Below are 11,087 nucleotides of genomic sequence, written 5' to 3'. Positions count from 1 at the left end.
CTTATAACAAAACATTCAGTTGATAAAAACAGCCTTTTTTATAATAGAAAGCTTTTAGCAACACAATTTAATTCAAATGTTGTCAGAATTGAATTGTGCCTGTTATATAACTTAAGGTAAGATTAATATTATTTTAACCAGCTAGACACTCTGGGTGCGCAGCACCCCCAAAGCTCTGAACCAGAAATCGCCCCTGGATTGGGGTATAAAAGAAACAAACAAAATGATGACGAGGAAATGAAAAGATGTAATAATAAGGGCTAACAACGCAAGGACGAACGAAGAAGAATTCATAACATGATGCAAAAGCATCAAGGTGTGAACAAGTCGGCTTTCGCGTTGATGTGAGAACTAAAATCTCCATGTCCCGAATAACCGAGCTTATGTTGATGCTTTTGAGGCGCATTCAAGCACTTGCTTGTAATGAAATGATGTGCGCGTGCATGTGTCATTTTGATGATGATAAAGATGAGAATATCCGTGAAAAGACAGGAAACCAAAATGATGATCCGTAACATCCCCGAGTCGTGGCGGCAATGTCAAACACACGCACGCGCGCACACAAAAAGAGAAGAATGAAGGTGCCCTCGCAAGAATCCATTTGTGACTCCGTGCGCGCGCGTGGGCGAGCAGACATGATTTCATTTGCGAGCGCCTCGGCCGGAGATGAGAATGAGAATGAAGAGGACGAGGGCAGTAAAAGAGGAGGTCTGAGCAGATGGCTGCACGCCGGAGATTCGCTCTCAAGGAGGATCAAACAGACGGCCTTCGTTCCAGTCTTCATCTCAACAGGTTGTTGCGCTCTTTTCGTATTTTTCTTATTACCAGGCAAACATTCGATTCAATGGCGTTGTATCCCTTTTCGTTCAAGTTCACCTTACAATATTCAAACTCTTGTTGTAAAACGGAGATAACAATACTTGATTCTTCAGTGTTTTGCATGAAATTGAATTGTGTCTATTTATGATGAGGTTTAATCGTTAAAGTTCGAATTTTATAGGATTGGCGTTGTGTTTAAGGGTTAATCGCATTTATGTTGCATGTGTTTAATTTTCACCTGTTTATATAGCATGCCCTTTGAAAGTTAAATAACAGATCACCTTAAAGCAGGGGTGTCAAACTCATTTTACCTCGGGGGCCACACGATAGAACAAACATTCTCTCAGGGGCCGGACAAGAAGATTAGAGAGGAAGAAAAAAGAGAGAAAGAAATAAGAGAAAGAGAGAGAGGGAAATGTAGAGGGTGGGACAAAGAAAAAGAGAAAGACAGTGAGAAAGAGAGAGAGTGTGAGGAACAAAAGAGATAAAAAGAGAAATAGTGAGAGGGGAGATGAAAGAGAAAGAATGAAATCCAAAGAGAAATAGAGAGGAGAGAAAAGAGAAGGAGAGAAAGAAAGAAGGGGAGAAAGGGAGAAGGAGAAAGCAAGAGAGAGAAAGAGAGAAAAGGAAAACATGAAGAGAGGGCAAAAGCAGGTAAAAAGACACAGAAAGAGACAGAAAAAAAGAGAGAGAGAAAGCGTAAGAAACAAAAGCGATTCTCTTGCGCTTCTCTGAGCGTTGTCTCGCGGGCCGGATTCAATCCCTTGGCGGGCCTGATCCGGCCCGCTGGCCACCTGTTTGACATCCCTGCCTTAAAGGGAAAGTATGTAGTATTCGACCGCTGAGCACTAAAATTTGCATTATTGTGTAGTGAAACTAAAATCGAGTGCTAAAAAGCACAAGGGATAATACAAACTACAGAGATTCAAAGTGACCAAACCACACAAATGTTCCTCCTATTTTTTTTTTCCATTTTTTTGCGAGGTTTTGGGGTATCCGTAGTATCAAGAATGGGGAAGTTAAATAGCAGATTAAAGCAGTATAACAATTGAGGCAAACATTTTAATTCATAGCTCCCACTTGAGATTGTGTATATTTGTGATGTTTGCAGGGAGTTAAAATGTAAAACTTAATTTGCTTACGTGTTAAAATAAACACTTTTAACTTGTTAACTTGTTCAATACAATGCCAAAGGTTAAAACAAATTTTTCCTATGTTTGTGTTGTGCTGAGAAAAAATCCCTTATCATTCAAGTCAAGTCATTTTTATTTGTATAGCCCTTAATCACAAAGAATCTCAAAGGGCTACAAAGACCACTGATTACTGTATTGCAAACTACAGACTGGTATTACACCATCCCCTGATCTAAAACCTACATGAGGGCAAGGCAAAACTCAAAAACCTCAAGATGAAGAAACCTTAAGAAGGGACCGCACATGAGGTAATCCCCCTTCCAGGATGACCAGGCTACAATCGATGTTGCGATAACAAATAATACACAGCAATTGTCAACAAAAAATATAGGTTATTCGGATGCTATAGAATATAAGTGTGTTTTAAGGCTAGATTAAAACAGTTCCACTGAGGTTGCAGTTCTCTTCTTGGCTCTTGGGATCACTAGTAGACCAGCATTTTCAGAGCGAAGGCTCCGGACCGGAACATAGGGGGAAATGAAATCTCAAAGATGAGGGAGCAAGTCCATGCATGATTTTGTAATATACCAACAGAACCTTAAAATCACATCTTGAGCTAACAGGGAGCCAATGCAGGTTAGATAAAATCGGGGTAATGCGATCAAACTTTCTTGTATTAGTTAAAAGCCTCACTGCAGCATTGTGTACCAGCTGCAGGCTCTTGATTTTGGACTTCGGGAGACCGGAGAGTAGCACATTACTGTAATTGAGACGGGAGGTAACAAACGCATGAATTATAATCCCCGTATCGTACTGGGACAGCATAGGGCAAATTTTAGCAATGTTGAGAAGATGGAAAAAAGCTGTTCCAGTAATATTCTTAACATGTGTTTGAAAGGGCAGATTAGGGTCAAATATGACACCTACATTTTTGACTGAGTCACTCTGGCTGATATTACATTTGTCCATGTATAGAGTAGTTTTTCAGAACAAGTCACGGCATTTAAATCGACCAATAATTAACATTTCGGTCTTTTCAGGGTTGAGGCACAAGAAGTGGAGTGATATCCATTCTTTTACTTCAGTGAGGCAGACCTCCAAATTTCCACAGTTTAGTGGGGCAGATTCCCCCAACCAAAGGATATAGTTCAGTGCCATCTGTGTAGCAATGGAAACTGATATTATACTTGCGAATGATATCACCTAATGGCAGCATGTTGATGCTGAAAAGGAGGGGGCCAAGTATTGAACCCTGCGGAACACCAAAGGTAACACTAAAGGGCTCAGATGTCATTTCACCATATTTAACACAAATCGTCCTGAGAATTAGGACAGGGTAGGCTACAAATGTAGGCTGAATAGTAAAGGATAGTACCAAAAAACAAAGCTAAATAATTGAAGTTGATATTTTTTTACTGATCCAGTTCGCCTGAGAATATAATTCTTGATCCGGACCCAGAGCCAAACTGAGTTTCACATGCCTGGTGTAGTGCAACTGAAAATAAGTGCTCAAAAGCACAAGGAAGGATACAAACTACAGAGACTCAATGTGACCAAACCGCACAATTTGTTTTTTATTTTTTCCCAACTTTTTGCAAGGATTTAGTTTTTTGGGGTATCCATAGCGGCAAGTTGGTGGCCAATTCCGTCAGCTCCCCCTGGATGAGGCTCCTGTTATGTAAAATAGATGTGAATTTGTCCACCTATGAGTATTTTGAAAAATGCAATGTTTATAAAATAGTTAATGTGTATTTTTTGATTGAATGAACACGTATTCACCTACTACTGCACATCCATATATTTTGTACCGGTACATTATATGATCCTCCTACTGACTTGTTTCACTCTACAAGTCTTTTGCACTATTGTACAGGATCCTTTTTCAAAAACTCCAACTCATTACTACATACTTATATTTCTGTATTTACAGAAACTGTGGGGGTTAGATGTATTGACATTTCGTTCTGTATACATGTGTACAAGAATGACTAATAAAGTACATGTTATATCTTTAACTGCACAAATTGAACAAATTCTGACAATTTTCTTATAAAAAGACAATAACAATATACAGTTCTAAACTTAAGATTGCGGTATTATTTGTACATCCTCGCAAGGTATAACATTTAAAGTACACAGAACTCGGAAAATAATCGAATTACTTCCTCAACATTGTACAAAAACAATTAAATTGTACAGTCAATAGAATGTTGTCATCGACCGGAACAGGATCAGGACCCAAATGCGTGACATTTCTCACACAAGCCTTTTATTTTACGGGAAATGGGGAGTCATGCACGTTAGGAAGCAGTCTGGCGTGGAATGACAGGAAGCCAGAGGCCGATGAGATCGATAACAATTGCCCGAGCAGATATCGGACAGCTGGAGTCGATACCGGACAGGACAGGACAGACAGGATTGATATCAAAACAGGATATCGAAATTAAACAGGACAAACTAGACGGGAATGAAAACTGGAGATAATACTAAACAGTGCAAAAATAGACGGGATCGATAACTGGAAATAATAATAAACAGGACAAACATCGACGGGAACGATACCGGACAGGAAACGCAGGCAGGAAACGGACAGAGTCAAAACCCACGTCTTGCGGGGCAGAGGTTCGTTGACCAACTGACAAAGGGAGAGTGAGAGCACTAAGCTTAAATAGAAGGGAAGCCAATCTGTCAACGAGCCGCAGCTGGCGCCACACGGGCGGGGCCAATTGGGCGCCATGGCAACTGTGACAAATGTAGCTTGTAGGTGATCAAAGAAAATGCAGGGAATATTAATAGGCTGAAGCGTCATATTGGAATATATTTCTTCCAAGATTATCTGCTATTTTTATGTAATAAACTCCAAACTTTTGGTGGGCATGGTATAAACACTTGAAACTAAAACGCATGGAACCTACGTGTTTTCAACCCTTGTAGATGACCCTACAATTCAGCTGTACCAATCAATATTTCTCCTTTTTGCCCCTTTCAGACAACGCAAGATTGCAAACTACACTGACCACATTTATTCCTTTTGTGAGCACATGACGTTAGTTTTTTTACTGCTGTTGTAATTCACATCTAATAAATAAGGCTTTATAAAACAATATTGTAAGTTTTAATAGGGTTTTGTGCTTTTTTATATCACCAGCTAACTATTACATCTTGCACACCTAACATTTTGTTACATGTATGATTCATGTTGTAATAAGTGTGTGCGTGTGTGTGTGTGTTTGTTTCCAAAGGCATGTGAATGTGAGTGTTTCTATGGCAGCATGCGTGTATTTATTGGTGAGCATGCATGTGTTAGTATGTTCGGCATTCAACATAGACACGCGCTTCCCGCTGCTCAAGGTTGGAGATGATGGAAGTTTGTTTGGACTGTCTGTTGCTTTGCATCAGGACCTCAAGTCGCAATCACACCTGTGAGTAACCCCCTGCCTTCTATAAGAAAAACAGACACCAACACTGGGAAATACTGACTTCCTTGCCTATCATTTTCTCTGGTTATCAAAGTTTATTGGTTGGCGCTCCGAGAGAGAGGGCTGAGCCCGACGTGCCAGCTAATCGAACCGGGGGGGTGTACATTTGCCCGATTACTACCAATCCGTCAGATTGCAGGAGGCTTTCTCTCATTAAACCAGGTGAGATTGGCATTTACTTGGTACTGTTTCCTGTCTGAGAACCACAAAAAACTTTGAGTGTGAGAATTTCAGAGCAAAGCATTTGATCATCCTGTTAGATTATTGAAAAGTATGTTGTCACCATAACATTTTCCTGCTATATTAAGTTTATTATTTAAAAAACAGCAGTACTTCAATAATAACATTACTCATTTAGTTTTTATAAATGCACTTATGTTCATCCACATATTTCAATTAAGTATTTACTTGCTGTGTCCTTTCATATCAGTATTTTCCCAGCAAAGGTCTTCCGATGCGTCAGCCTGATCTTATTGAACAACCTTCAAAATTCAGCTTTGTGCAGTTTTAACAAAAGTCTCTTGTTCATTGAGATCCTCTCCTCTATCATGTTATGTGAGTTCCCGGGAGAGCTTCGTAGAGTTTCATTTTCACGTTTTGCATAATCCACACTTTTCTCCTATAAAAGAGAGGGGCTGACACAAATTTTGATGCCTTTCTTGGGAGCACACTCCTAGCATTTGGGGAAAGAGCACTCATGGCCTTTCTTTGTGGAAGACACGCTTCCCCTCGATTGGACCAGAGTGCACTCTGATTTTGACTTTATTTTGAAACATTGAAAATAAATGTCCTCAACTGCATTGCTTCTCTCCAGCTCTATTTTTTCAAAGTCTAAATACTTGATCTGGTCCTGGAAGGAAACGACACATCGGAATTGTTTTCGCTTTCAATTCTTATTACCATATTTTCTGGATGATAATGTGCACCTAAAAACCCCAATTTTTCCAGACATTTGAAATTTATAACCTTATTTACCGTGGCAGTTAAGAATAGAGACTCACTCAGTAATTATAGGTATGCATTACCATACAAGGTTTTACGGTACTTTAATGTATTTGAGAAATTAGTGTGCACCTTTTTATCTGGCGTGCGGAAAGATATGGTACTTCCCAAAGATTTTTAGTGTTAAATGGCTTTCAGGGTAGCGCGTGTGCAGCACAGTTCTGAGGTCATGAGATCAAACCCCCTGTGTGGAGTATGCATGTTCTCCCCGTGCTTGCGTGGGTTTCCTCTGGGCACTCCGGTTTCCTCCCACATTCCAAAAACATGCTTGTCAGGTTAATTGGCCGGACCAAATTGTCCCTAGGTGTGAATAAGCGAGCGAATTGTCTGTCCCTGTGTGCCCTGCGTTTGGCTGGCAACCAGTTCAGGGTGTCCCCTGCCCACTGCCCGAAGATAGCTGGGATGGGCTCCAGCACCCACGCGACCCTACTGAGGATAAGCGGTGCAGATAATGGATGGATGGATGGGTTTCAGCGTTGACCACTTAGTTTAATTAACTCTTCGCCTATGTTTTTTCTGTGATAACAAGACCCCCAGAATTAACACCCACCAGTGGACACTAAAGCCACTCAATCTCACCTCCTTTGTTCCTGCTGTGTTTTAGACTTGAAGCCTTCAGAAGACCTGGTTGAGGACATGTGGTTGGGCGTATCTCTAGCCAGTCAAGGGCCACCCGGGGGGAGGATCCTGGTGAGTTGTGTCACTCAAGTGTTCACAGCCAATATACGTCTTGACTAAACCGGTTCAAGGATGAGGGTGCCCACTGATCTGCCTGTGAACCCAATAGAATTGTACTCATAAATAACATTCTTACAATCCAGAAATCACATCTAAAAACTTTAGCAATTTCCATCTGTTTGTTTAAAAACAATGACTTTGTTTATATTGACCTTGCTAAAATACTGATTATTTAGTTTGTAATTTGGCCCACAAAATATATTAAAAATGTGAATAGATTTTACTGATGGTTCCCCCCACTAAAAATAGATATTTCTGAGTCTGTCATTTTGGATTACAAAATTGAGATAATTTGCCATCATAGGAAACTACAAACATTTGAGAGCATTATACTGTTATACTGTTCAAAACACACATGGAAGCTCTGGTCCTTGAGGGCTGCATATCCTGCATGTTTTCTCTTCTTCAACTCAGGTGATACAGATGATCAGCTTGTTAGCAAGGTAGCATAAGTTTGTTAACGATTGTTAATGATTGGAATCTCTTTTGGAGCAGAAAAAAAAAATCACGCAGAACATGGAGCCCTTGAGGACGGGAGTGCCCAGGTCTTGTTTGGAAGTTCCAATTCCAAGGGAGTCGATATATGTAAACAAGTATATCAAGGGTTCAGAACCTTTTAGCACTCTGATCCTTGTGAAAACAAGCCAACAATTAGATTACGGTAGATTGGGCTTTTCAGACAATAGATAGAAACTTAGGTGACCGCTAGGTTTCTGTGACTTGCTCTTGCTTGCCGTCTTACTATCTAATAGTATAAAGTATCTGTCTGTCTGTCTGTCTGTCTGTCTGTCTGTCTGTCTGTCTGTCTGTCTGTCTGTCTGTCTGTCTGTCTGTCTATCTATCTATCTATCTATCTATCTATCTATCTATCTATCTATCTATCTATCTATCTATCTATCTATCTATCTATCTATCTATCTATCTATCTATCTATCTATCTATCTATCTATCTATCTATCTATCTATCTATCTATCTATCTATCTATCTATCTATCTATCTATCTATCTATCTATCTATCTATCGTGCACACATTATGCATTGCAAACCAGTTAAGATCTTTGGGTCTCACACTGAAACATTGGTAAGGCTGTGTCTTACCCACCATAAGTAGGTGACCAAGACAGTATAAGGGCAGGAACTATTTTAGATAAGACAAAATTGTCACCCAGATCAATCAATCAATCAATCAATCAATCAAAACACTTTATTTGTCCCCAAGGGGCAATTAAACCACCTAAACGACTTCACAGCTGCATATTCAATCTTACTGGCATCTAGTAAATAGTTCACGAGAATATGCTGTCCTATGGCTCTTACGTCTAGTATAGCGAGCATTTAAGATAAAAGAACCAGGGTAAGGTTCAGGGTCGAACCTTTTCACATACTTACATTTTGAATTGCGGTGCTAACATGCTAACGATGGATTCCACAGGCATGCGGCCATCGCTTCTCCAAGGTTTACGGCGCCTCCAAACTCCGACACATGATTGGTCGCTGTTATCTCCGTGGCAACAACTTTTACCATAACACTGATGACGATCAGTGGTGGACGCCTGAACAGGTCTGCAGGTATGGCAAAGGTCTGGTCACTTGTGGTTGGGACATGCGACAAAATGTCAGCAGGCTAACTTGCTCAATAACGTGGGTTATCTTAAACTGTGGTATTTTATCTTGTAAATGTTTTTATACCATCAGGATGGAACTTTTTAAATTTGTTGTGCGTTTCACCTGTTACAATGACAATACATTTTATTCTACTTGTGTGTGTGCTTGTATGTGTGTGTGTGTGTGTGTGTGTGTGTGCAGTCACTTAGGTGATGTGAGTGGAGAAGTTATGTGTAACTCAGGAATGTCTGCGGCCATCTTTCGCCATGATGTCATCATTGGATCACCGGGAAGTTATCAATGGCAAGGTCTGATTCACTGCTCTTCTTTTGGTCATTTTTCTTTTTCTTTCACTGATCCTCTTCTTCATTTTCCCGACTTAAGGAAATGTCCATGTGAGCTGGAACAACCCGAATGTCTCTTTTGACTCGAGAAGGAGTTCCTTCCCAAATCTGCAGCGCAGGAATATTTACCTTGGTCAGCTAGCCTCACAAGTTACACTTATTTATTTATGTAAATAACCAATGCTGAAAGCACACAGACATGCTAAGGAATAGGACATTTGATAACCAATAGGCTACATTTTGTCAAAAGGTGTATTGCTACAATACTACTTACTAACAGCTATGTAATTCTGATTAATAATGATGATTCTGGAAAACAAGCTTAATTTAGGCCAGTGTGTATTATTTAGCACAGTGGTCAGCAATCACCACTGAACATAAAACAGAATAATAAAATAAAAAAAGTTTTCTTATTCTTTGCTTATACCGTATATAACCCACATTTTTTTACCCACAAAGAACTCAAAGTTTGGATTTACGTGCTTTATCAGGTTTTATAGTTGTACGGTACCGTAGTCTAGCATATTATTGATAATATTGATAACGTAATAATCCATCCGTCAATCCATTTTCTGCGCCATTTATCCTCACTAGGGTTGCGGGTAATGTAAAAATGATACAGTAAATTACATTATTCAGTCAGTTTTATATCGCTGACCACATCTTATCATCATTGGATGCAAAGGGAATCTAAAATGGTATGAGCACCAAATCCTAACTGTTACATCTCTAGGAATGTAAATTACAAAGGCAAAGGCATTACATTTTATCTCATCATTTTATGATTTTCCTCAGAATACTATGTTGATAAGTACGTGGGGCCATTATTTAAGTCATTTACTCACAACGTAAACTATGAACACAATACCAAAATTTCATTAATTACTGCCTTTTCTTTCGTCATTTACATCCCTAGTCGTCTGGTGATTTCATAGTGGATTTAGCCTTATCATTATTAGTACTATCATTATTATTATTGCTAATAATAGGCCATAAGAGTATTGTCAGATATTAAACCATGGTACAGAAAAGATTGTGGACCACAGATGTAGCGCCTCCTAATGGTAAAAAAATGTAATTCATTAAAAAAAAAAAAGATTCAAATACAAAGTAAAAATACATTAACTATCATATAAACATGCATTTTCAAAATACTTGTTGGTAGAGAAATTTGCATTGATTTGACATAACATGAGCCTGACCTAGAAGCAGTTTATATCATTGTTGGCCATCTTGCTGCTACAGCAGGGGTCGGGAACCTATGGCTCGCGAGCCATATATGGCTCTTTCCATGAGTATCTGTGGCTCAGAGACCAATTTGATTGCATGCAAAATTTCTCCATCTTGTTCAAAACCGGAGGTGTCTATCATATTCAGGTACACGTAAAGCCAAACCAAAGCTAAATGCGAGGGAAACACTTCGCAGTCTATATAGGGCACGTTTTTCACTACGATTTACAGTCAAGGTGTCACACAAAAAAGGGAAAAAAACTCGTTTTGGCTGTACAACGCTAAAGAATCCTTTATTTAAAAGTTCACTATATAATCTGTGTTCAGTGTTCAGATACTTTATGATGAATCCACAGAACTGTAAATACGCCAAAACACCGGAAGAGAACTTAGTCATTTGATTGGGTGAGTGGGAGGGATGGGTGGAGCTATGCAAAAAGTACAAGCATTCCCTCCCATCTCTCGCCAAAGGTAAGCACATAAGGCTCCCTATTCTCAGAATGTTGTGACTTTTTTACAAAATAAATGCTTGCATCTGGTTTTGAAACCAATATGTATGAAAAAAAGGTCAAAAGGAGTTTAACCGATCTTGAGTAATTGCAAGAAAGAGACAAGTTTAAAGTGGTCTGTTTGTTGAATTTGGGACAGGGGCTCTGGCATTATTCTCTTTTCAAAATTTTTTATCAAATCATCAAAAATAAGCTTGTTAAGCTTTTGTCTGGGGCGCCGGTTTAGC

At 39.4% G+C, this 11,087-nt stretch overlaps 1 protein-coding gene across 2 annotated transcripts in view; it reads left to right on the top strand.

Moving 5' to 3' along the window:
• The first annotated feature begins 625 nt into the window (after window positions 1-625).
• The window catches only part of LOC148374864 (integrin alpha-3-like), a 33,808-nt gene continuing 23,346 nt past the window's right edge, over window positions 626-11,087 (top strand). For both annotated transcript variants that reach the window (XM_088341771.1, XM_088341763.1), the window contains exons 1-7: window positions 626-792; window positions 5,195-5,374; window positions 5,466-5,593; window positions 7,038-7,123; window positions 8,605-8,741; window positions 8,979-9,085; window positions 9,162-9,254. In XM_088341771.1, the coding sequence (XP_088197897.1) occupies window positions 719-792; window positions 5,195-5,374; window positions 5,466-5,593; window positions 7,038-7,123; window positions 8,605-8,741; window positions 8,979-9,085; window positions 9,162-9,254 (805 nt within the window). In that variant the 5' untranslated portion in view covers window positions 626-718. The remainder of the gene's footprint in view (window positions 793-5,194; window positions 5,375-5,465; window positions 5,594-7,037; window positions 7,124-8,604; window positions 8,742-8,978; window positions 9,086-9,161; window positions 9,255-11,087) is intronic.

The sequence above is a fragment of the Urocampus carinirostris genome, chromosome 1 (genome assembly GCF_059441175.1).
Source record: "Urocampus carinirostris isolate Australia breed hairy pipefish chromosome 1, RoL_Ucar_1.0, whole genome shotgun sequence".
Classification (NCBI taxonomy): Eukaryota; Metazoa; Chordata; class Actinopteri; order Syngnathiformes; family Syngnathidae; genus Urocampus; species Urocampus carinirostris.
This window is presented reverse-complemented; position numbering and strand designations above follow the sequence as displayed.